Source organism: Bos javanicus, chromosome 8 (assembly GCF_032452875.1).
Source record: "Bos javanicus breed banteng chromosome 8, ARS-OSU_banteng_1.0, whole genome shotgun sequence".
NCBI classification, from domain to species: Eukaryota; Metazoa; Chordata; class Mammalia; order Artiodactyla; family Bovidae; genus Bos; species Bos javanicus.
The window spans coordinates 112,707,865-112,733,765 of NC_083875.1; the positions used below are offsets into that span (position 1 = coordinate 112,707,865).

The 25,901-nt window shown below is 58.3% G+C and overlaps 1 protein-coding gene across 3 annotated transcripts in view; it reads left to right on the forward strand.

The window, feature by feature from the left end:
• The first annotated feature begins 13 nt into the window (after positions 1–13).
• The window catches only part of PXDN (peroxidasin), a 62,999-nt gene continuing 37,111 nt past the window's right edge, over positions 14–25,901 (forward strand). For 2 of the 3 annotated variants that reach the window (XM_061426753.1, XM_061426752.1), the window contains exons 1-3: positions 25–307; positions 22,400–22,471; positions 23,314–23,385. In XM_061426753.1, coding sequence (XP_061282737.1) covers positions 117–307; positions 22,400–22,471; positions 23,314–23,385 — 335 coding nt within the window. In that variant the 5' untranslated portion in view covers positions 25–116. Of the gene's footprint in view, positions 308–22,399; positions 22,472–23,313; positions 23,386–25,901 lie in introns of all 3 variants that reach the window. The other variant, XM_061426751.1, reaches the window with a different exon arrangement.

A 25,901-nucleotide genomic window follows, 5' to 3' on the forward strand; every position in this document is an offset into this window, starting at 1 on the left:
CAGCTGGGAAGTGGGCCGCGCCTCGGCGGCGGGCGGGCGCAGTCCGGAGCCGGCGGTGGACGCGCCGGGCCCTCGCTGTCGGTCCGCGCGCCCAAGCGCCCCGCACGCCGTGGGTCATGGCCGTGCGCGCCGCGCGCCCCTGCCTGCTGGCACTTGTTCTGTGCTCGTGCTGGGGGGCGCTGGCCGAGGTCGCCCCCAGGCCGAGCAACGGGTGTCCGAGCCGCTGCCTGTGCTTCCGCACCACGGTGCGCTGCATGCATCTGTTGCTGGAGGCCGTGCCCGCCGTGGCGCCGCAGACCTCTATCCTGTGAGTGCGGCGGGGCGCGGGGCGCCAGGGGCAGGGCCCCGGGAACCTGGGCGCGCCGGGCGGCCGGGGACCGGGTCGTGTGGCGGGGCGCGGGGCGCCGGGGGCAGGGCTCCGGGAACCTGGGCGCGCCGGGCGGCCGGGGATCGTGCGGAGGGGCCTTTGTCCTCCGTGGCCGGACGGGGGGCGGACCTGAGCGCAGCGCGCGCCGCCTCCGGAGCCGCCTTTGTTTGGAGCTCGGAGTCCCCGCGGCCGGGGGAGTCGTCGGGGCCGCCGGGGAAAGCCCCCCGCCCCGCTGGCCCTGATGCTCGCCCGATCCTCCCCCGCCCTGCTCGGGCCCCCTGCTCCCGGAGCCCGGCGCCCCCCTCTCCCGCGTTCCTTTCCCCTCCCCCTCTCCTCCGACTCGGCGCTTCCCCCTCCTGCCCCAGGCGCCGTACCCCTGTCCCGGCTCCGGGGGGGCCCTCCTGACGCCCCCCTCTCTGACCCGCGTCCGGCGGGGCGCGGAGAGCCGGGCCCGGGTGGGCGCACGGCTCTCTCGGGCTCCCCTGCGCCGCGTTCCAGGAGGGGCCGCGCTGAGTGCGGGAAGGCGCGGGCGGAGCCGGGTTCCGAGCGGGTGTGCGCGCGGGGCCCGTCCCCGCCCTCGTCTCCAGCTGGGGCGCCGCGGCGGGGCCACGGGGACCCGGCGCTCCAGTTGGCACCGTGCGCCCACCCCCGCGCTCCCCTGGGGATCCCGCCCGCGCTGCCGCCGAGTCGCCCGAGGCCTGTTCGGATGCGCCCCTGATTAGAGTTTCAAACTCCGAAAAGGCAGTCCGCGATCCAAGCGCCGACTGCGCTCGGCGGCCCGCAGCCGCCCTTCTGGATGCCAAAAATAGTTTCCACTCTTCTCTGAGCCCGAGTGCTTCTGGCACTGCCGAGGCGCCTGCAAAAGTTGTAAAGTTTGGGGTGAACTATTCAGGAAGTGGGCGGTCAATGTTCTTTCAAAACCAAGTAGGCGGACTCTCCTCGTGGTCGCCCGCCTGCCGGCCCTTCCTCGGAGTCCGCGGTGGGACTCACCCCAGGCCTGGAAACCCTCTCCCCGGCAGCTTCCCCGGCCGCCCTCCGAGGATGGGGCCGGTGCAGGAGGCGTCGCCACAGGCCGACTGAGGGGCTTCTGGAGGCCGTGATTTAACTCTTCGGTGAGTCAGTGGGAAAAACGCGGACCCTGAAGCCGTTTTTTCACGTCCCGCCAGAGTCAAATACATGTACTGTGCTTTGCCCTCACGTCTTCATTGCTTTTTTAAAAAGACAGTATTTTTAAAAGATGACTGTGGTAGAGCCAGAATGGGCCCACCAGCGTCCTGCGGTGAGATTCTCCTCAGAACCTCCGGGAGTTTCATGGTTGTCAATTCGTTCCATCTTCCTGACCCAGGGATTGAACCCTGCTCTCCAGCATTGCAGGCCGACTCTTTACTGTCTGAGCCACCAGGAAATCCTAAATTGGGCTTCCCTTGTGGGTAAGCTGGTAAAGAATTTACCCGCAACGTTGGAGACCCAGGTTATATCCCTGTGTTGGGAAGATCCCCTGGAGAAGGGATAGGCTACCCACTCCAGTATACCAGCCTGGAGAATTGTGGTGTGAACACACACCTGTCTTACAGCTGTGTAGACACAGGCACCTGGGGAGGAGGCTTCCATCCGTGCCAGTGTAGACCTGGGACGCGGGAGAACTGAGTCCTTTGTGAAGGGTTCAGCTGGGGGTCTGGGACTGCGAGCCCAGAGGGAGACAGTGGTGGTGGGTGGGGTCTCATGGAGGAGCCGATCCTGGCAGGAAGGCCCGCTGGGGAGGGGTGTTGCTCTGGGGTCTGGGGTCCAGTCTGGAGCCTTCTTGGGGGGCTGCTCGTTGGGACGCAGTGACGTCACCGGCTCCGCCTGTGCAGAGGTAGCCCGTGCTTGCTCTGAGCTCCTCTCCCAGGGCTCTGCTCTCCTGCGGCTGCTGTTCTTCTCCATCCAAAGTATGATCTGGGAACAATTGGGGACTGAAAGGATGTGAGGGTAAGGGAAGACTTTGGCCCCGGAGTCCGTTGGCCTGTTCAACCATCACTTATCCCTTAGCTTTCAGGACTCTCTCCTCTCCCCCGTCCCCTCAGCCCCCCCGGAAAGACTGACTGAGAATCCCCAGGAGCATCAGACTTGTCCCCCCATCATGGTGTCTCAGGGGTGTGCCTGTGTGGGGCCCTAGAGAGGATCGTTCTGCTTCGTGGTTGGGGGTTAGAAATCCTGGTCTGAGAGCAGACCCTGGTCCAAAGCATGTGATTCTAGTTTGACTGGGAACCGTAGAAGAGGGATCCTGGCCACCCCGCCGTCTGGGGTCCCCGCGCTCTGGCGCCGCAGCGTTTCGGAGCCCTTCAGCACCGGGTGTCATACGCTCAGCTCGACTGAATGTTTCAAAATACTTTTGAGTATTTCACTCTGCTCATCATGGTGGGGATTAACAGCTGGTGACAAACATGCACGGTGGCATCCTCACTCTGCCCACTTTGTCCTCCCCTCGGCCCGGGCCTTTGGGGGATCTCCTTCTATACTTGCTGCCTCACGAGTCTCCCTCTGCCCCTCACCCCCCTTCTGATCTGTTCTTGTCGCCTCCTCTGCGAGGTCATGGGAATCACCCCCATCCCATAGTCCAGGCCACTCCAAAGCCACCGTCCACGTGACAGGAAGCCCTGGTGTTGGAGGGGGCCTGGGGACGTGGGCTGGGGGAGTGCAGCCTGGCCCACAGCAGGCAGGGGGCTGGTGAGAGTGCCTCCCCGGGGTCAGGCCGCCAACCAAACAGCTGGCCCCACTTCCGCCTGCTTCTGATGGCCTCTCTGTCTGGGCCCGAGCCGCGTTCCAGCCCCCACCTTGCGGGGTCCTTGGTCCACGAGGGCACCAGGGAGGGAGGCCCCGCAGCCCTGTGATGAGGGTGACCACTCAGGTGCGCCTGGCCAGGGGGACTGCAGGAGGCCGGGGGCACCCATGGTCTGCGCCTTCTCCACACTCGGAGAAGGTACTGGTGGGGCCCCCAGCATGGGTCGGGCCCCTGCCTTCCTTTTGGCCCCGCACTGGACCTGGCTGATGGGAGAACCCAGTTTCTTACGAGCTCCTCTGTGCAGGGCGCTGAGGTCTCTGCCAACAGGTGGCAGGAGGGAGGAGGGGGGGGTCCCGTCAGGTCAGGAGGGGCCTGGGGTCTCCAGCAGGGAACTGCTGACCTGCCCCGTCTCCTGTCTTCCTGGGGCTTGGGGAGCTCCCTCTCTCTCTGCTGACCTGAGGATGCACTTGGCCCCGGGCTGGGCTGGCCTCTCCTCCCCGGCGGGGTGGGTGATGGACCCAGTCAGCAGATGTGAGCAGCCGTGACTGGGGCCGTGGTTCCTGCAGGACACCCATGCCAGCCGGGACCTTGACTGCAGCCTGAGGCTCACCTGAAACGGATTCCTGCTTTAGACGGCCTGCTGGATGAAGTCAGAGCTTTTACCAGTACAGCTCAAATGCGCTTCAAAAGCACCATAGGAACATTTTTTAAGTACATGCATGCTGGTGGTTTATTTTTCCAAAATGGTGGCGGACCAAGTACCTCCTCCCACCACTAACAGCCCTGCGGTATCCAGAGCCCTCAGCTCCGCGGACGCCCAGCCCACTGTGGGCAGAGGGAAGACCTCAGGCACTGGGGCCCGAGACACCGCAGGTCGGGAGCAGGACCTGGGTCCCTGCTCAGCTGGGACACAGCTTGACTTTGGCAGATGCGCCTTGGGAAGCTGCAGCCGGCAGGCGGTAGGAAGCCCCCCTCCTTTGTGTCGTTAATGGGTCAGGAAATAGTTGTAAAAAGACAGCACCGCACAGGCTGCTGACCCTGGAACCAGAGGCAGCTCTGGCCTCGTCCAGGTTCCAGACGCCAGGACTCGTGGCTTCTTCTGCCCCCTGTGCTCCCGGGCCCCTCGCTCCGTCCTGTGACTCAGCCTCTCTGCCTGGCGACACCCTGGCCTCCTCCCTGGAGGCCTCAGCGAAGGGGACGAGCCTCGCTCACAAGCAGGGGCCTGGGGACTGTGCCAACACATGCGTGTGTGCCCCCCGGACCCCCGCGGTGGCAGGCGGGGCCCAGGAAGGCTCTGCCCCACCCGGCAACGCCAGGGCTGGAGGGGGGCGGGTCCCTGCCTGGGGAACGCGGGCCTCTTGTTCGAGAGGCGGCGGCTGCACAGAGCCTCTGCGCACACGTTCCAGGTGACAAATTCAAGTGTCAGCAGAACAGACATAGGATCCCCGTCTCCAGAGCTGCTTCTCATCAGGTTGAAAAACTGGGTGAAAGTTGGAAGGCCCTCGCCCATGTGCCAATTCCCACTGGCCAGCCCTCGCCCATGTGCTTATTCCCACTGGCCAGACGGGCTCTTCCGGGCGCTGGTCACAGGAGCACACTGTGGTGGATGCCGTGGTGAAGGCCTGGGGGCCGCGGCCCCGGGCAGAGCTAGCAGGTCGCCCCAGCTCCGGTCGGCCTGGTCCCCCGCCCTTCCCTGCGTGCTCCCGGGGAGGCGCTGGGGCCTCCAGCGCCCGCGTGTCAGGTCGCCCAGCTTAGCGTCCAGGCTTAACGAGCATTTTAACTGTGACAGTGTCGTAGCTTTGGAGTACACAAGAAAACGCAGTTTGGGCTGGATCCCATCTAAAAGCAGTGGGCAGTGCTGGGCTCGCCGCTTCGGGGCCACGCGGGGCTCCCTGTGGGCTACCGTGTGTCTCTGCGGCTGACAGCTCCCTGGGGCTCCTCCTTGGACGTGGACTGGTAACCACACACCACGTGTCGCCTGTCAGTGGGTGAGAGAATGCTTTTAAAGCAGCATCATCGCTAACTCATGACCTTTCTAAGTTCGTGAGTCCAGGGATTCGCCTTTCTTTTGCTGCTGTTCAGTCACTCAGTTGTGTCCGAGTCTTTGCAACTCCATGGACTGCAGCACACCAGGCTTCCCTGTCCATCACCAACGCCCGGAGTTCACTCAGACTCCAGTCCGTTGAGTCGGTGATGCCATCCAGCCATCTCAGCCTCTGACATCCCTTCTCCTGCCTTCAGTCTCTCCCAGCATCAGGGTCTTTTCCAGTGAGACGGATTTTCGCATCAGGTGGCCAAAGTATTGGAGTTTCAGCTTCAGCATCAGTCCTTCCAGTGAACACCCAGGGCTGATCTCCTTCAGAATGGACTGGTTGGACCTCCCTGCAGTCCAAGGGGCTCTCAAGAGTCTTCTCCAACAGCACAGTTCAAAAGCATCAGTTCTTCGGCGCTCAGCTTTCTTTATAGTCCAACTCTCACATCTGTACATGACTGCTGGAAAAACCATAGCCTTGACTAGATGAACCTTTGTTGGCAAGGTGGTGTCTCTGACTTTTGATATTTAATTTTATTTAATTTAACCTTTTATTTGGAGTTAATGTGGAAAGACAGAAATCACACTTGTCCCTCTCTTGGTCAGATGCCACCTGTCCGCAGACAATACAGGGAAGCCCCGAGGTAGTTCAGTCCAACAGTTACTCACGTGACTGAATCAAAACCGGCAAAAAGTTTAGGTAAGAATGTGTCAGTTGTTTCAGGACTTAATTCTCGGCTCCCCTTCCCGGCTCAGACACAGGGTCAGTTAACCCTGCAGATTTGATTAGTTCCTCTATTCTGGACACTGTTGCGGCTTCCCCTTTGCTTTTCAGCTCCCTCAGGGGTAGGGAGGAGGAGACGCCGACCTGAAGAACTTTCCCCAAAGACCCTGGGTGGACACTGTGTCCCCAGGCTCTGCTTGCCCTTGCCTGATGTCCTTCAGACGCCTGTGTTGATGGGGGCTTGTCCCGGTCTGGCGGCCGCTGGGTGACCAGCTCTGTTAGGAGAGGGGTGGCGTCTGCATGCTCAGCCCTGGGGGAGCCGGAACCAGGTTGTGGGTGGGGTGGGAGCCCGCGGAGCTCGGAGGCGCACAGGCAGCCCCCTGGCTCACTGGTAAGTCCACGGTGGAAGCTTAGCTGGTGACGATGGCCCCCTTTCTGACTGCTGTCTGGGTGAATTTTCACTTGGAAAGGGAAAAGCCTCCTGGTGATCCGGCCGCAAGCAGCCGCTTGTGCTGGGGGTGCGCACCCAGGGATCAGCGCTCTGCAGCCATCGCCACAATCGGGATAACGAGCCTCTGCGCCCCGCCCCCCGCGTCCCCCCAGCAGCTGGACACGCCTGCGTCTGTTCACCAGGGACTCGGCTTTGTTTTCCTTTCCTGGAATGTCTTTGTCTGGTTTGCATATCGCAGAGGGAGTGCAGGGCACGGCTCCCGTCGGGCTCTGGGGAGAGCTCGGGTGAGTGGAGGGGCTTAGCAGTGCTTAGATGTCTGGTCCTGCTTCCCAGGGAAGCCCCCGGCTGCGCTCGCCCTGGCTTTGTGGGAGGGTTTTAAGCCGTGACTTCAGATTCTTCAGTAAACACAGGCCTGTCAGGGCTGTTCCTTCCCCGGTGAGCCTAGGGAGCGGGGAGCTTGGCCACGTCACACGGGAAAGTTGGCCCTCATCATCGTCTCAACACCGAGGGTCTGTAGGATCAGGTCTCGTTCCCAAAGTCAGAAATGTGTTTTTGTCCTGATCAGTCTGCCTAGAGGTTTTTCAGTTTCATCGATCTTTGCCAAAACCCAGCTTTTGGATTCACTGCTTTTTCCTCTTTGGGTTTTCTGTTCTCTTTCTGCTGCTCTCTGCTCTGGTTTTACCATCTGCACGCTCGAAGCCCCGGGTTCCTGGTGTCTGCCCCTGGACCTCAGTGTCCCGGAGTCTGGGTTCTCCGCAGACAGCGTGCCTCCTCTCCCGGGCGGCGACGTGGGCCGGTTCTGGGCTCGCCTCCTGTGCTTACGCCGTCGGGACCCTGCGCGTGGCTGACCGGCCGTCAGGACTCTGTGTGTTGCCGTTGGGACCCTGTGCTTTGCCGTCGGGACCCTATGCGTTGCTGACCGACACACGGCATCTCAAAAACTGTCGTTTTGTGTATTTTGTCGGCTCTTTGGCTGTTTCAGACAGAGAGTGAGCCTGGGCCCTGTTCGCCCACCTTTTTCAGAACTCCCTGTTGCTTTTTGTAATTTCGTAAAAACCTTCATTAAATGTTTCCGCACCCGTGTCCTACAAAGCAAGTAATCAGATAATGCATCCACAGGCCCGAGTCTAGAGTTTATAAAACTGAGAGTCACTCAGCCCCGCTGTCCCCATCTGCCTGTGGGTGCTGTTGTGCTGGGCGGGGCCTCAGCCCGGGGCCGATGAGCAGGTGCAGGATCTTGGGGGATTAAACCTGCCTCCCTCACCAGGCCTCTTGCTGGGGACTCAGCTCCGCCCAGGTCTGCAGAGCCCGCCCATGGACAGTGGCCTGGGGTGTCCACCACCCCTCTAGCTAGAAAGGCAGACTTGCATGGTTGTGACACAGCAATGCCTTTCCTGTCTGGCCCTTTAAGGCAGCAGTGCTCTACCAGCAACCCAGGACCCAGGCCTGTCCACCCCGGATCTGTGGCTCTAGGCTGAGCCGGGGGACAGGGGTGGGCCAGGGCAGGCGGGCGATGACGGTGAGGGGCCAGGGCTTCAGCTGCCCTCGGGACTCATCACGGTTGCCCAGTGGGCTCTGGGTGCCCTCCTCACCTGGTGTGCATGCTCTGGGGCTGCTGCTCGGGGCCTCTGTGCCCGGGAGGACCCAGCCTCTGGGGCACCTCCTGCTTCCCTCGAGCCCGGGCTAGACAGCGGCTTCTGGCTGCTGCCCTCGCCGCATTCTCCTCTCCGGGCGCCGTGCCTCACGGGGAGCCCCTGGCTCCCTCACTTGGGGAACAGAGAGGTTGCTCTCCGTGCCCTCGGTCATCTGATGCTTCCTCCTCTGTGCCCCTTGGCTTAGACCCCGCTGTGGGCTGCAGTGGACACCGTCACAGGTTAACAGAGGTGGTGGTTGTTCAGGTGTTCAGTCATGTCCGACTCTGCGACCTCATGGGTTACAGCACGCCAGGCTTCCCTGTCCTTCACCAGCTCCCAGAGTTTGCTTAAATTCATGTCCACTGAGTCGGTGATGCCTTCCAACCATCCCATCCTCCATCACCCCCTTCTCCTCCTGCCCTCAAACTTTGCCAGCATCAGGGTCTTTTCCAGTGAGTCAGATCTTCGCATCAGGTGGTTAAAAGCTTTAATTTCCTTCTTCTGACAAGGGTTTTGTACATCTCTGAGTTGCCCCGTGTAACCATCATGGCAGGTGGTGAACAGCCTCAGCGCTGTGACCCATAGATCATGGCTGGATTGCTTGGAAGCCAAGTCCCGGACCCAGGGTTTCCTCCCAGGATGAGGCAGTGGGTTGGTGTGGGTCCTGGGTAGTTCCAGGGGCAACAGGAGAGGCAGTAAAGGGGCTGACGGGTGGAAATGGGGGATCCCCCATCCTCAGGGTGGATCCTCCACCTCTGGGCTCCAGGAATCAGCCATGTTTCTGAGGTTGTTGCCCAGGATGCCAGCGGCATCTCCCGCCACTGGACACCAGTCTGACGGTGCCCCTGGGTGCGCCCTGCCCTCTGCCCGGAGGCGCAGTGTGCGAGGGGTCGGGGTCCTTGGAAGCTCGCTGGCCGCCTTCTCTCAGGGCCTGCTGTCCTTGCGGGTGGAGGTTGGCCGGAGGCACAGCGGTTACCAGCCGGGTTGGGGGTACCCTGTCCCCCCAGGAGGTGACAACGAGAGTTGTGAGAGCTGCCCTCACTCCTCCTGTGAGTGAGCTGGGAGAGTTTCAGGTTGATTCTCGTCATTCTTGGAATTGTGAGAGTTAGCCACCAGGAAACCTTGCTCCAGCAGATGCAGGGTCAGGGTCCAGCCAGGCCCTGGTCACAGCGTGGTCACCACTTGATCTGTGGTTTCATGAGCTTCCTTTTTCAGACGCCTGTTGAGCATCTGTTGTTGACGCATCAGCATGGATGGGGCTCAGGACAGAGCACACAGCTTGTGCCTGGAGGAGGCGCATCCCCTACACAGCGTTTCTCCGTGACCAGATGTCCTTCAGCACTATGATGGGGGAGGTTTTAAACAGCAGAGTCACCCACAAAGGGCACAAAAATGCAAGCAACACGGCACCAGATAGACCCTGAAAAGGACACTAGCTCACGTCTCATCTCTGAGCTCCCTGACGATAGGGTTGCTCGAAGATGGGTGGGCGCACAGGTGGGCTTCAGCAAGTGGGGACCTTCTCAAGGCGGGAGTCTGGGGACGACGGGCACACAGTGTTCTCCATGCTCCAGGTGGAGGCACTGTGACCTCAAGGCCTGGGGACCTGCTGCCTGCCAGGCAAAGTCCCCCTCGCGCCTCCAGGCCCTCCTAGGGGTCAGGGTGTCAGGGCTTATGTGGTCGGTTAGGAACAGCCAGTACAGGACTCCTGCAGTCCCCACCTGACCCTCACAGGGGAGAAAGTATCTTGCCTTTGAGGTTCCATCAAGTTCAGAGTCATTAAATTTAATTTTTCTCTGAGACATGCCAGGAGGACCCTTCAGGGTGGAGGCATTGCAGGCCAGGTGCTGGGCGTGGACATGGACACGGCTGCCTTTGGTTTGGTCTCCTGGGCAGGGAGAGGGAGCTAGAAGAGCCACGGTTTTAATGACGGAGGCCAAGTTTGGGGGGACGAACCCACGCGGGGGGGCAGGGACAGCTCGGCTAGTCCTGCGGCCTTGCAAGATGTGGCCTGGGGCCGTGGCCTGTGGAGAGTGATCTGTGGTCTGTGGCCCGCGGGGCGTGGTCTTCGGGGGCGTGGCATGTGGGTGTGGCCTACAGGGGTGTAGTTGGGGGCGTGGCGTGTGGTCACAGGGCCTCTGACGTGGGGCGTGGCCTGTGGGCGTGGCCCAACCCTGCAGGGTCTTATCCCAGCTTTCCGCATGTGCACTCTCTGGAAGGCAGGTCCACACCTGCACGGAGGTCCTGGGCGTGGAGAATGGGATGCACCTGCATCTCCTGACACAGCCTGCACGGTGGATCCTCTGCCGTGAGAGCCATTGTTCTGGTCACATCTGGGTTCATTTCCCTAAGACAGGAAGGTGACTGTGCCCCGGGAGTTCTGGGGAGAGAGCTGGGATGCTGGGGCTCGCGCAGAGCTAGCTAGTTATCGTGGGCCCTGCCTTTAACTGGAGCAGACACGTGTGATGCAGACAGGAAATACTGCTAGGCTAGTTTCCTGTGCGTTTTACACAGGCAGCTTTCTCTGAGGGGCCAAACCCAAATGTTTAAGAGGCACCTACAGCCCCCTTGTGAGACAGCAGGTGGAGGGTGCCTCTCCTGGTCCTGGAACCAGGAAGCCCTCTGTGATTGTGAGTTCCTGAGCTTCCCCACTTTCCTAAAATGTCTTTTCTGCACAGCTCTGATGTATTTGTTGAGAAGTAACGATGTGAATGAAAATTCAGTTACTTTAAACAAATGAAAGCCTGTTGTTGGTAGAGATGGGAAGATTTTGCCTCTGCACTGTTTGGATTGCTGTTTTCCCTTTTCGCGGGCAAAAGGGAGACCAGGCACAGCGCTTGGGCGGGAGTAACCTTTATGCAGAGACAGGACTGATGCAGGAGAGTGAGCTTTCCCCCGGGAACGCGGGCTGCCTTATTTGCAGCACTAGTGAATTTATGTTTCTCTTCCTGGTTGCAGCTTCCTTTAGGGGAAGAGCCCGGATTAGACTTGTCACTTCCTGCAGTGGATGGTATTTCTAAAATTCCAGCTGAGCAGCTTTTTAACTTTTAAAAATAGCAGTTAAAGTGGATGCAGTTAGTCATCATTGTTACTTATTCCGATATGTGGGATGCTTGCACTGGCGCGGCTCGCGGGGCCCATTGTTAATCCTGAGTGTGTGTTTTCTTGTGCGTGTCATTGTGTTGTGTCATTTTCTCGGGTCAGTGCCTGTGTTGCTCCATCTGTCCGTCCATTCATCCATCTGCCCTTCCATCCATCCATCCATCCATCCGCCTGTGTGTCTGTCCCTCCACCGCCCCCCAACATTTTGGTGTCCTTGGTGAGTATCAGGCACGCGTGCTGAGCTGAGTAGACCCCACTGCCGTGAGACACGCTCCGTGTTGTAGTCATTGCTCCTCTATCTCAATGCAGATCTGTCCCCGGTCCTTCCCCTCTCCACCCCCACTCCCCCTGGTTCACGGGTGGGATTGGAAGCCCAGCGGAAGGCTATAGAAAGGAGACAGCCAGGGAAGAGATCTTAGACACAGGTCTCTTTCCTCCTAAATTCGGATGCACTGATTTTAAAGTCCAGCTTCCTCGTTATTTTCCTTAGCCCGAGAGAAGCCCTATTCTCATTTTCTGCAGTTTCTCAGAGCTCTGTGTCTGGTGGCCTTGCTCAACTAGGTCTGGGGAGAAGGAAACCCAACAGGAAATGATCAGAGTGATTCTTTTCTCAGTTCTTTTCAGGATCCTGGTGCTGAGATAACCCAGTTCTTTGTATACAGTTGGCACTGCAGTAAAGCTTCTCGATTTCTCACTGAGAAGGACTTTGAAACCGTGAGAAGTCTGAACATCATGCACTGGGAGGACTAGGCCAGCATTCCTGCAAGGAGACGCCAGCACTGTGGGTCAGGCTGGCGTCGTGGTCCCTGGAGCAAGACTGGAGGGTCCCCGGCTGAGACTGGAGGTCCCCTGAGTGAGTCTGGAGGGTCCCCTGAAGCTGGAGGGTCCCCAGGCTGAGATTAAAGTTCCCCTGAGTGAGTCTGGAGGGTCCCCGACTGAGACTGGAGGTCCCCTGAGTGAGTCTGGAGGGTCCCCTGAGGCTGGAGGGTCCCCAGGTGAGACTGGAGGTCCCCCGGTGAATCTGGAGGCCCCCGGCTGAGACTGGAGCCAGGCTCCAGGAGGGACCGCCTCGCCTGGGGCCGAACTCTGTGTCCGTCACAGGGCTCCTTTGCATGCCCCTCCTTCAGAGCCCCTCCTGACGACTCACTGCAGACCCAGCCCTTGTCAGCCCTCTTGGGTTTATTTAGCTCCACTCTTCTGTTTTCCTGTGCTATTTTCTGATTGATGAGATGACACATTTGCTCCCTAGAGTGTGTTCTCATTCAGTAATTGGGGTTGCATGTCCTGTTTTCCTGAAGACTTAAGTTCTGTGTGTGCAGGAAGCCGCCTGGGTGAGATGTTCCCGAAGGCTCTGGGTGGAGGGTAACTGATTGGTGCCAGGACTTGTTGATTGCGTGTTTGGTCTGTTTCCTCTGTGGTGTTAACTGCAATAGCAGGCGAAGGTCAGCCTGTGTGGTGGAACCAGAGATTCCCTTCCCGGGCCTGGTCTGTGCAGGGGCCCGTGACTGTCCGCTTGCTGGTCAACCAAGTGTCGGGTGAGCGTCCGGCAGGATAACACGATGGATCCGTTTACTTTGCTGAACTCAAAGGCGCGTCTGGCTGTCTCTGTGGGAACAACCTCACCCGTTCCCTTGTGTGAGTGATGGCGCCTGCCGTAGCCAGCAGGCTGTGTCTCACGCCTGGGTGCCTGTGCTGCTTAGTGTTCTGGGTCATCCTGCCGGGACACAGTCCCCAGATGCTGGGTCGAGTGTTATCCTAGAGGTTTCTGTGAAAATGCTTTTAGAGGAGATGGATATGTACGTCAGGACCTTTGAGAGACCTGGAGTGCCCTCCACAGCACAGGGGGGCCTCCTCCCGAGAGCTGAAGGATTTCGGGGAAGAGACGCAAGCTGGGCCTGGGGGCAGACAGTGGCCCTTCCCCGCATGTCCAGCCCCCCGGCCTGCCTGCAGACTGTGGACCTGCCGGCCTCACTCCACAATAAGTCTGCCCTTAGCGGTGGTCAGTCAGTCCCAGTCTCTCCCCACACACACATGCACACACATGCTGATGGGGTCAGGTTGCATTGCTGGGGGCTGACAGGCTGGGCCAGGAAGCGGGGTCTTAGGGACACGTGGTCAGCGTGGAGGATGGGGCCTGACGCCCTCCTGGGCTGCCTGGTTGGGCCGTTTGGTTTCAGGCCAGTGAACTCCCTTCTCTGCGCCTCTCCTCTGAGTGTGAGATGCAGGCTCCCCCACGTGCAGCAGGCGTGGCCTGTCCCTGTCCGCGGGCATCCCTGTGACCTGTGCCCCCTCCCTCGGCCCCCCTCCTCCCCGTCAGGTCAGCGGCCAGTCTCGCGCTTTGCTGGCCCCACTCTCACGGGAGTGGTGTGGCCCCCGTCCCCTTCCTCAGTGATGAGCAAACTGCGGATGCGAGAGGTCAAGGCTTGGTCCAGCAGAGAGCAGGGCGGAGATTCGGACCTGGATGCCTGGGCTTCCCCTGTGACCCAGCCTGCTGCCAGACTGGGACACCAGGGAACCCCCTCAGCCTGGCTGTCGGGGGCATGTCCGTGGACACACGTGTGCACACCTGCTCACAGACTCCTCCCGACTCCCACGCGAGGCCTGGATGAGCCCCTGGACAGGGCTCCTCGGGCGCTGAAACCACACAGTCCCGCCAGCAGCCCAGGAGGGCCCCGAGGCCCGCACCCAGCCCCGCGTCTTCAGCCCCGCAGACTCGGGCTTCCACAGGCCCAAGCGGAAGCCCCAGACTCTGCAGGGCGCCAGGCGGGCTCCTCCCGCGGGGAAACGCCTCGCCCGTCCCTGTTTGCCCGCCCCTGTTTTCGAGGCAGGAGGACCCTCCGCCCGGGCAGAGGCAGAGCAGAGTCCGCTTCCCACGCCTGGGCGGACCTGGCGCGGCTCTGCTGTGAACCAGCCGTGCGCGCTGCTCGCTGGGCTGTTGCTAATCAGGAGGAGGTCGGGCCGCCGTGTTTGCTCTGACTCGCTGAGCTGGGCAGCCCGGATTTCACGGTCGTCCAGGCCGCTGCTCCGGCGCGCCATGTGCGCGGGAGACGGGCGGGGGGGCCCTTACCCTGATCACACGCTGTCCTCGGCTTCACCCTGCTCCGGGGGCTTCCTGGGACGCGAAGACTCGGCCCTGGGAAAGTCTCTGGTAGACGGTGCCGGCCAGTTTGGGTCTGGAAAACAGAAGAAATACTGATTTCATTTTTAAACAGTCGTGGGAGAAGCTTGGGCGAAACCCAGAGGACTGGCGTGCGTGAACCAGCAGACGCGTTCTGTTCCTTTGTGAGGCGGGGCGGGGGCGGGTTAGGATTAGCGTTTGCACGAGGCCTGAGAACAGGTCCCGACAGTGAGGTTCATCTCCTGGGCCGTCACCACACCCCCTCCAGACCGCGCGCCCGTGGCTGGCCGGCTCTTTCACTGTCCTGTGAACCTTGCATTGCACGTTTTTTAAAAATAAATTAATTGACTTGTTTTTGGCTGTGCTGGGTCTTTAGTTGCGGTGTGCGGACCTCTCGCTGCGGTGGCGACTGTCCTTGTGGAGGGCGGTGGTCCAGGGCGTCCTTGCTTCAGCGTTTGCGTCTCCCAGAATCTGGAGCGCAGGCGCAGGAGTCGTGGTGCGCGGGCTTCTCCCGACCAGGGACTGAACTCGTGTCTCCAGCCTTGGCAGGTGGCCTCTTCACCACCGAGCCACCAGGGAGGCCTCTTGCATTTTTTAAAACGGTTGAAAACAGAAGAGTGATGTTTCCGGACGTCATAGATGCAGACCCTGGTGCGTGAACGCAGGTGTCCGCGAGAAGACAGGGGCCCTTTGCTTCGGCTCCGCCCTCGGCTAGTGGAGAGGTCGCCATGGAGACCACGTGGGCCGACACCCGAGCATCTTTCTGCCTGGCCTCTCGGCGGACAGTCAGGCACACCTGTCCTGTGGGGCCTGGCCGTGGAAGTGCCCGGCGCGGGCTCTGCCAGAAGGAGGTGGCTTCCTGAGCCCGGCAGGCGCGCCTTCATCCGGGGCCTCCCCGCGTCCCGGGGTGGGAGGAGCTTGGTCGGGCCGAGGGGTCGGTCCCTGCGCGTGCTCACTGGGGGCCCGGTGACGGTGACACCACGGAGATTTGTAACAAATGACACAAGCACATGAGTGCACAGGCAGGTCTGATGATGGAGCTGGTCCAGATCTGAACAGTGAGCTCTCCGCTGGCTCCGGGGCGGCTGCGGAGGCGGCAAACCTGGAGTGTCCACTCTCCTGGACTCTTTTTTTAGTTGCCGAGGGCTGTTCTCAGAGCCCCCATCTCTAGAACCACCCTAGGTCGTCAGGATCAGTGATATTTTCAGGGTGACAGACGCGATTGCTGCGCCGTGGTCCTCGCAGGCTGGCAGGTGGAGACCCCGGTCCTCCCCACGCTGTGAGCTCTCCTATCCCCTCGTTTGCTGAAGCATTCTCAGCTCCTCCTGGCTGCTCTTTCTAGCTGCTGGAACCCTAAGGCCAAACCCGAAGAAGCGTGTTTATGTATGTCCTTCCTGTGAATGAATCAGTACCTCGGTTTCTTTCCCAAAGTCAGTTTTCTTTTGAAGTAATTTTCTGTCCTGTGCTTTGAATCATTTTTTCAGTGTTTTAAAAAAGTCTCTGTCAGAAGAAAACCGTGGCTTTTTGCCTTGCTCTTTATTCATAGATATTACCCGGTGAACCAAACTTGGCCGAATTGATGGGTTTTCTCCTTCAGGACCCTGAGCTGAGGCGGTGGGCCCAGCAGGGTGGGGACCCTGCCCCAAGCAGAGCATCCCTCTCTTTGTTGAAGGGGCTGCCGTCTTGTCGGAGCTCTGAGCCCTGTGTTAGCCTGGAGTCCTCGGGTGGGGGGCCTCACAGGAGGACCTTTCGGCTAGGAGATGGCGATGGCTCGGGATCCATCCTGGGTCCTTCCAGGAGGCTGTGCACCCATCAGCAGAGCTGAGGGAGCCCCCCCACCCCACAGCTCCCCGAGCGAGTTCTGTGCCCGTGAGCTGAGAGAGGGCCCCTTGTTTCCTGAGCTTTAAATTCTGGATGGGGAGACGACAGAAATGGGGCTCAGCATGCCACGTCCCGCATGCCTGTTCTGCCCCCGCCCATGCGGCCTTTTCCTGGGAGCTGAGGTTCTGGATGGAGAGCGGACGCGGTGGGAAACTTGGAGCTCTTCCTGGGGATGGAGGGACCCGCCCTGGTCACCCCCAGGGGCCTGCATGTTGTCCACCCCTGGGAGGGCTCCAGGGGGCCATCCTCTGGGTGACCGTCAGCGGACGGACACCTGCCCTCCTGGCGGGAACCACCAGCCCTCGGGGAGCACAATTCCACTGGGCTGTGCCCCCTGGCCCTGCGGGTTCCGTTGGGGAAGGGCCTGCATGTCCTCCGGTGCCCTGGACTTGCCCCGCCATCTGCACAGCTGACCCCGCGAGGCCTCTTGTCCCCCAGAAACACCCGTGCTCTCCCTGCAGACAGACACTACTCCCACGTCAGACAAGGCTCTCTGTGTTTTGCAGAAGTCTGCACGGCTGGGGGAGGAAAAGCAGACTTGGGAGCCTGGCCTTTTGCTCCGCTGGCTGGACACCCCCGACCTGTGTGACTCTGAGCCTGTCTGCTTCAGGGTTGGCCGTGGGTCACCTTGTGCTACGGCGAGAGGGACAAGGGTTGGAGCCTGGGTAGCCAGGACTCCCCGGCCTGGGACGGCTCCATCTCTGAAAGTAAAGCGGTCTTTAACAGGTGTGGGGCTGAGAGGTGTGCCCTGGGCACTTGGGAGAGACCGCCCGTCTCGTGGGGCAGGGGACACTGAACTGCCCCATGTCTGTGTAGGCCCTGTCCCCGCAGAGACGGCGTGTCCAGCCCCCCTCAGCAGGACTGTGCCCCGTGACGGGCGCAGGTCCTTCTGCCCCTGCCCGCCTTTCTCAGCGTTCGTCTGCCACAGCCTCGCCCCAGCCCCGCCGCAGCCCCGCCACAGCCCCGAGCGCTTCACCAGCAGACGCTGCTTCTGCTGCTGACCTGCACTGTTGTTTTTGTTGATTTGTTTATTTTACTTGAATTTTTTTTTTTTTTTTTGGCTGTGCTGCAAGGCTTGTGCTTGCAGCTTTGCAGGGAGCAAAGCTTAGCTCCCAGACCAGGGATGAAACCTGTTTTCTCAACAGTAAAAGCCGGAGTCCTAACCACTGGACCACCAGGGAATCCCCTTTGTGTTTTTAAGTTTGAGTAATTTGGGTACAGAAGGGGAGTGGGTGCCTGTTGCACCTGTCGGTCACACACTTCAGGGGGATTAGCGAGTCCCTGACACAGATCTCGTCCAGGGAGCCTTCTAAGGCCAGGAGGATGCACTTGGGTACACAGGGTGGAGCTTTGGAACTGCTTCCCCGGGCCACGCACTGAACCCTTCTGCCGTGTCCAGGGCCGGGGGCGCACCCGTGCAGGGGCTGGGGACCTGTGCTCGGAGGGTACGCCTGCCGCCACGGTCCACAGGCTGCCCTGACCTTCTCCTCCCACGTTTCTGCCCTCCCCCGGCTCTGGGGGTCCCTGCCCCCTGCCCAAATGGTGCAGCTGCCCTCAGCCGCCTGGTCTGCAGGCTCTCGTGTGTCAACCTCTGGCTCCTGGGGCCCTGGCTGCTCCGCATCCTGCTGGGGGCAGAGCCCAGGTCTGGACCCTGAGGGCCATCTCCCGAGACATTGGGCAGATTCTGAGAGTGGGCTCCCGAGGGCTGCCTCCCTAAACGTTGGGCAGAAACCTCCCAAGACATTGGGCAGATTCTGAGGCCGGGCTCCCGTGGCACACGGGGTGTGTGGCCCATGGGTGTTTGTGGATTGATGGGCGCTTAGCAAGTGCACGGATATCAGCAGTCAGGACGTGCATTTATCCTTCAGCCTAACAGCTCCTCCTCTAGGAGTCAGCCCTGTGAAGACATCAGTGACGATGTGAGTCTCTGAGCCTATTGGGAAGCGATGGGCCAGTTGTGAAGGGATGGGCCACTTGTGAAGGGATGGGCTGGTGGGGCTGATGGGTCCGTGGGGACGGGTGTGTCTGTGGGAACGGGTGTGTCCGTGGGGACGGGTGGGCCGGTGGGGACCGGTGGGTCAGTGGGGAACCAATGGGCCGGTGGGGCTGATGGGTCCGTGGGGACGGGTGTGTCTGTGGGAACGGGTGTGTCCGTGGGGACGGGTGGGCCGGTGGGGACCAGTGGGTTAGTGGGGAACCAATGGGCCGGTGGGGACGGGTGGGTCCGTGGGGACCGATGGGCCAGTGGGGAACCAATGGGCCGGTGGGGATGGGTGGGTCGGTGGGGACCGGTGGGTCGGTTCAGTGCTGAGGATAGCTCGGAGTGGGGGCAGGGAGGAGGGGGTGCTGGGCAAGGTCGCGGTCACTCCCTGAAAGGACGAGGGGGCGTGTCCAGAGCTCTGAGGTTTGTCCTTTGAAGAAAAGCGTGTTCTCAGCGAGCAGCCTTCTCTGCAAGAAAGGGAGGGAAGTAGACACACGTTCTTGTTTGTATCTTCAAAAAGGATCAGTGGGAGGTTGAGGAAGCGCAGTCTCAAAAGGGGAGGAGGTGAGCTGTGGGGGACAGAGCGGGGTCTCGGGATGTACCATCTCTGATCATGAACCACAAACACCTTCACCCTTTCTATGATGGAGAAAACGTGAACAGGCGTTAATGCTGGTTGCGGGACTGCCCTGTGGCCCAGTGGGTCAGAATCCTGCTGCCAGGGCGGGGCACACGGGGCTGATCCCTGGTTTGGGGCGATTCCACATGCTGCGGACAGCCACGGCCACTACGGCTCAGCTGCTGAAGCCCGAGGGCTCGCCTGCAGGACTGCAGAGCCTCGCCCCTGCTGCTGAAGCCAAGCACCTCAGCAGGAGACGCCCCCGCATGGGAATCCCAAGCTCCAAACCAGAGAGAGCCCCTGCTCCCTGCCGCTGGAGAAGGCCCGCCCCCCGTCGCGGCCAAAACTGAACAGTTAAATTGGTTAATTAGAAACAATAAAGCTGGTTATGCACTGCACTAGGAGCGGCTGCCCTGCACGGTCCGCTTACGGAGCTGCGGGCTGCAGGCCTGGTCAGGGGGCTGCATGTGGCCTGGGCCTCAGGAGGGCTACGGGCAGCGTGGGCCTGGTGGGCTGGGCAGTCACAGACGAGTCGGATCCCAGGTCCAATTTGCAGACTCAACCGGGCCCTCGGGGCTCAGCTTGGAGGAGTCAGGTCTTGCCAAGAGTTGATGGCGGAGGTGGTAGAATCAGCGCTGTGACTCGTCTGCAGGACCCTGGGGCCTCCTGAGGCTGCCTGGGGGTCGGGGCCTGGGGCAGGGCCGCCACGGGCTGCGCTGAGCTTCTGGAGGATGCTGGGGCCTCCTGAGGCTGCCCAGGGGTCGGGGCCTGGGGCAGGGCTGCCACAGGCCACGCTGAGCTTCTGGTGGACGGAACCTGGCGACGGTGGTGCCTCTCCAGCCTGCTGATGTCGAGAGAATCACTGGAACCTCGGGGAAGGTTGGGGTCCTGGAGAGCTGCTCCTGTCTGCCCCCAGCTCCTCCCCAGGGAGCCGCCCGTGCTGGTCTGAACATGAGTGTGAATTACCGCTTATTAAAGCTCAAGGCTGTCTGTGCAGGGGAAGGGGGCTCCTGGGGAGCATGTCGGTGGTGACAGGGTCATCACGGAGCCTGAGCTTGGGAGCGGGTCCATGCTGGCCGTGGTTGCCCGGGTCCTGAGAACTTGACCCAAAACCCACAGGCAGCGTGCTTCACTCGCTGCCCAGTGTGGACAGAGGCGGTTTCAGGGGTTCAAACGCTTTCCCAAAAGGCCCTTATCCTGCTGTGAACTAGAACCTGTTCTGTCATCAGTTAGAGCTATAGAACCGATGAGATTCTTGCCAAGATTGTGAGCACTGCACGAGCTCAGCCAGTATCCCAGGAGAGCTGCCCCAGAACCCCCATAGTCCCTGTGGCCGTCCTAACGAGCACCCATGACGGGGAGGAGCAGGGCTTAGACTGGAGCCTTCTCTCACTGTCCCAGAGGCGCGCACCCAAGGTCAAGGCTGGCCCCTTCTGCGGCCGTGGCGGGGCCCTGAGCCAGGCCCCCAGTGCTGGAGATCTGCAGCAGTCCTTGGCCTTCCCCCGAGCCTGTCTGCAAGGACACCAGCTGCCTTGGAGCAGGGCCACCTCAGTGACCTCACTTTAACTCGGTCACCCCTGTAAGGACGCCTTCTCCAAATAAGGTCAAGTCTCAGGCCCCGGGAGTCTGGCATCAACACGTGAATTTGGGGGGACACGGTCCAAGCCGTAATGGAAGAGGTAGGACCAGCGAGTAAGGAATTTTCATGTTTCTAAGACTCTTTGGTAAAGAAAGCGGTCTTTGTGTCTCATTTCCAGGGCCTCTCTTGCTTGTTCAATTGATAGATTTTTAATTCAGGCTGGAGAGGGTGGGAACAGGCAGCTTAGCAGACCTGCGGCCCCTCACGCGGCCCCGGCCCAACCCCGGCCGCTCTGCGTTCGCATCTGGCGCCACCCACTGGCTCCCACCTGGGGCCCTGGTCTCTCGGGTCCTCGGTCTAGCCTCTGTGCTACTCATGCATTTATCTCACACGCTGAGAGGTACATGTGAAATAGCCTCGTTTCCCAGTTCGCTTGCTGAGTGAGCTCTGTGACTCTGAGTGTTGGGGCCAGACCCCTTCCTGGAGCAGCGAGTTCCAGCTCGCAAGTTACAGGAGGAACCGCGAGTCTCCACGCCTGCGCGCTGGCGACTCCCTTCTCCAGTCCCTGCAAATGTGTCCTGTTTGTTGTCTTAACACAGACCTGAGCATTCCCATGGGCTGGTGGGGGTGGGTGGGCGGGGGGGTCTCTTATCTCTCCAGCTGAGCTGTTTAAGATCCTACAAGATGATGCTGTTCAAGAGCTGCAGTCAGTACGTCAGCAACTTTGGAAAACTTAGCAGTGCCCACAGGACTGGAAAAGGACAGGAAAAGGTCGATTTTTATTCCAGTCCCAAGGAAAGGCAATGCCAAAGAATGTTCAAATTGTCATACAGTTGCACTCATTTCACATGCTGGCAAGATTATGCTCAACATCCTTCAAGCTACCTATGGCTGATTCATGTTATGTACGGCAAAAACCAACACAATATTGTAAAGCAATTATCCTTAAATTAAAAATAAATAAAATTCCTCAAGCCAGGCTTCAGCAGCACATGAACTGAGAACTTCCAGATGTTTGGCTGGGTTAAGAAAAGGCAGAAGAATCAGAGATCAAATTGCCAACATTCGCTGGATCATAGAGAAATCAAGGTAATTCCAAAAAACATCTGCTTCATTGACTACGTGAAAGCCTTTGACTGTGTAGATCACAACAAACTGTGGAAGATTCTTAAAGAGATGGGAATACCAAACCACATTACCTGACTCCTGAGAAACCTGTATGCAGGTCAAGAAGCAGCAGTTAGAACCTTCCATGAAGTAACAGACTGGTTCAAAATTGGGAGAGGAGCACAACAAGGCTGTATATTGTCACCCTCTTTATTTAACTTGCATGCATAGTACATCTTGCGAAATACCAGGCTCACAAACGCACAAACTGAATCAAGATTACATGAAATTAAGATGCTTGCTCCTCGAAAGGACAGCTGTGACAAACCTCGACAGCATATTGGAAAGCAAAGACATCACTTTGCCAACAAAGGTCCATATAGTCAAAGCTATGGTTTTTCCAGTAGTCACATATGGATGTGAGAGTTGGACTATAAAGGAGGCTGAGTGCCGAAGAATTGATGCTTTTGAACTGTGATGTTGGAGAAGACTCTTGAGAGTCCCTTGGACTGCAAGGAGATCCAACCAGTCCATCCTAAAGGAGATCAGTCCGGAATATTCATAGCAAGGACTGATGCTGAAGCTGAAACTCCAATACTTTGGCCACCTGTGAAGAGCCAACTCACTGGAAAAGACCCTGATGCTGGGAAAAATTAAGGGCAGGAGGAGAAGAGAATGGCATCACTGACTCAATGGACGCAAATTTGAATGAACTCCAAGAGATGGTGAAGGAAGGGAAGCCTGATGTGCCGCAGTCATGGGGGTCGCAAAGAGTCGGACACGACTTAACGACTGAACGCCAACATCTCCCCGTAGTTACCTTTTAAACAAACTGTAATGTGAACAGGTTCGCCTGTTATTCAGACAAATATTTGGGTCTTTATCAGTCTTTTCCCAGAGCTGATTCAGCCAAGGATTGAATTGGGAGATTTAATTTCTTAAATGCCTTATTGCTGTTTGGAAACTGAGTGTTTAGAGATGACACAGAACCAGTGACACTGGCGGATTTCTCTGTAAATAATCCACTTCTCGTGTCTTCACAGGGATCTTCGCTTTAACAGAATCAGAGAGATCCAGCCGGGGGCCTTCCGGGGGCTGAGAAACCTGAACACATTGTAAGTCCAAGCATTTCCCTGGGAGCTCGTGGGAAAAGATGCACAGCCCATGGCTGCTTTCCCCTGTGGGCAGATCCGGAGGGTGGGCGTGGTGAGCGGGAGAGGCCGAGCCTGCCAGAGGGGTTTGCATGTGGAGGTGCCCACGGGTGGCTTTGGTCCCTGTCTGTCTCGACTGACAGCCGTGAACCTGTCCACCCTCTGGGTGTGGTGCAGGCCTGTGCTGACCACGCCTCCCAGGGCGGCCCTCCTCCCCGGCCCGGAGCCCCCATGGCCCCCGGCGGGGGCGGGGTGGGGTGCCGTCCACCTGTGTCCCAGTGTTTAGACCCCGGGGTGCACAGAGGGAAGGGGCCCGGCTCCAGGCTGCCGCGGGCTGTGCTGAGCGCTGTGGGAGGGGGTTCTGGCTCTCCCCCAGGAGGTGACTGGTCCGTGCAGGGCGCCGTGCCTGGGGGCTGTGAGCCTGGTGGGGGCACGTGTGGCTCCACCCCTCGCTGTGAAAAGGCTCCCTGGAGAGAGACCCCCTTGAGGACCCCCTGCACCTCCACAGGGGCCTCCCAGCTGGCCGGAGGGGAGGACGGGAGAGACGCAGGAGAGGGCGAGCCCTCTCTGTGCAGGAGCAAGGGGATCGCGTCTCCACGTGCTCGGAGCCGCTCCGGTGTGCGGGTGTGAACACCGTCCTGTCCACACCCACACTGCTCTTGGTTGTGTCCATTTGCGAGTGTCAGTATTAAGGCCTGCGGCTTAATCCTTGTGTAACCTTCTCCAGGGCAGTGGAAATGACCTCCGTAACACAATTCAGAAGTGTCGTTGTTTGTAAAACTCTTACTGAAACGTTTTTTTCACAGGCTTCTCAACAATAATCAAATCAAGAGCATACCTGGTGGGTCGTTTGAAGACTTGGAGAATCTGAAATACCTGTAAGTCGTGACCAGTTTTCTACACCAGAGTCTGCCGTCTGTATTTGGACTGTTTAATCATTGAGCTAAATTCCATATTGTTATGAATTATTGCAAATACATTCAAGTGAAAAAGAGGTTTTGTTTTCAGAAGGTGAGTGAAATTTTGGCTGGAATTTTTTAAGTGAATTGGTACCAGGGTCAGGTGCTGCTCTGTGTGATTTCTAGGGTTTATCTGCTAAGCCTTAAGTAAATCGGTTGGATAAAATTAAAAACTGCAGTTCTGAAAATCACCGTCTGGTAATGGTAACCCCTGTTGAGCCGTGCAGCTGCTGCTGTGAGCAGCTGACGCGTGTTCTGTGGGTCTGTGCTTTCAGGGCAGTTTTGGGTTGTCTTCAGCTGTGGGCTGATGGAAGCTGGAAATGACGAATCCCTTTGGAATGTCACTAATTCGTGAATAACTTTCCCATCTTCGCTGAGTGATTTCATCTCATTTTTCTGTAAAGTTTATTTCCCTTTTGAGAATTTATTTGACTTAATGAGTTTCTTAGCACTGAAGGCATTTGCGTGTTGAAGTCAGTTTTGCAGTTAGAAAAGGACCCACTTGCTTCGGTGCTTTTACAGGCACTGTTTCTGAAGTTGAAAACTTTATCAAAACCCTGGGCACGTTCCTGGTTCTAACAGATCAGAAGTCAGTGTCTTGTGCTTTGAGGAAATTACTCTCAGTTTTAGGATTTTAGAAAACTGTTCAGCTAGAGCCCTTTTAATGAGGGATCTGTGTCAGTGACTTTGGGAAGACGTGTAACTCGTGTGAACCTGGGTGTCTTCGGTCCTGTTTAGATGAGGGGGTGCTGGTGATCGAGAGGTAACATTAATTCCTTATTAAATGCATTTTCCTCCACAAAGCTTCCTAAAGTGTTGTGTTTACACAGTTTTTTCTATCACTTTAGTGGCAGTATGTTAATTTTTCATTAGCAGGGTTCACACTAAGCCTTGTTGCTCATTTTTAAAATGAGGGAGAGTTCTCTTATTTATTCTTGAGTTTTCATCTGTTTACTTTTGTTTTGGGTTTTAATTTTAAAGCACTGTAATCTCCTGAAGGGGCTTCCCTGGTAGCTCAGCTGGTAAAGAATCCGCCTGCAATGCAGGAGACACTGGTTTGATTCCTGGGTTGGGAAGATCCCCTGGAGAAGGGTTAGGCTACCCATTCCAGTATTCTTGGGCTTACCTGGTGACTCAGATGCTAAAGAATCCTCCTGCAATGCAGGAGACTTGGGTTTGATCCCTGGGTGGGGAAGATCCCGTGGAGAAGGGCATGGCTGCCCACTCCAGTATTCTTCCTGGAGAATCCCCATGGACAGAGGAGCCTGGTGGGCTACAGTCTGTGGGGTCGCAAAGAGTCAGACACAACTGAGCAACACAGCACAGCACAGCACAAGCTCCAGAGGAAAGCAGAAGGAGAATCCGTTAACTGATCCCAGTATTTGTAGTGTGTGTGCAAGTTTAGTCTTCTTTATTTTTTAATTTTTAAACTTTTGGGGGGTTTGAATTACCCAAGAGCAGCTTATTATTTACTCTGTGATTACATTTCCTGTTAAGCAGTTTGGGATACTCCATTTTTCACTTAAGATAATTTTTAGAAATAACATGTTTAATCCTCGTCTGTTGGCGGGATCCCTCCTCAGGTGTCCATGTGCCAGCCTTTCCCCCCCTCCAACCCGAGGGCATCTGAGACGCCCACAGCGGCGGGTCCTGGGCTCACCAGGGGTGGGCTGAGCGGTGTTTGGTGGTAACAGGAGGAGGTAGGCCAGGGCTGGGCTGCAGCTGTGGTGGGAAGGGGTCCCGTGACCCCACCGTCTGGCTCCTGGGGTTCCTGCCTCCTCCCCCAACTCTCTGGACCTCATCACTACAGTCCATCTTGACAGGCACTGACCTAGAAAACTGGGCAACTTGCAGTGTGAATGTTTAAGAAGCTTCCAGAATTGATTATTTCATCCTTAGTTTAGTTCAGTCAGTCAGTTGCGTCTGACTCTTTGCGACCCCGTGAACCGCAGCACACCAGGCCTCCCTGTCCATCACCACCTCCTGGAGTTTACTCAAACTCATATCCATTGCATTGGTGATGCCATCCAACCATCTCATCCTCTGTCATCCCCTTCTCCTCCTGCCCTCAATCTTTCCCAGCATCAGGGTCTTTTCAAATGAGTCAGCTCTTCGCACGAGGTGGCCAAAGTATTGGAGTTTCAGCTTCAACATCAGTCCTTCCAATGAGTATTCAGAACTGATATCCTTTAGGATGGACTGGTTGGATCTTCTTGCAGTCCAAGGGACTCTCAGGAGTCTTCTCCAACACCACAGTTCAAAAGCATCAATTCTATGGCACTCAGCTTTCTTTACAGTCCAACTCTCACATCCATACATGACCACTGGAAAAACCATAGCCTTGACTAGACGGACCTTTGTTGGCAAAGTAATGTCTCTGGTTTTTAGTATGCTGTCTAGGTTGGTCATAACTTTTCTTCCAAGGAGTAAACGTC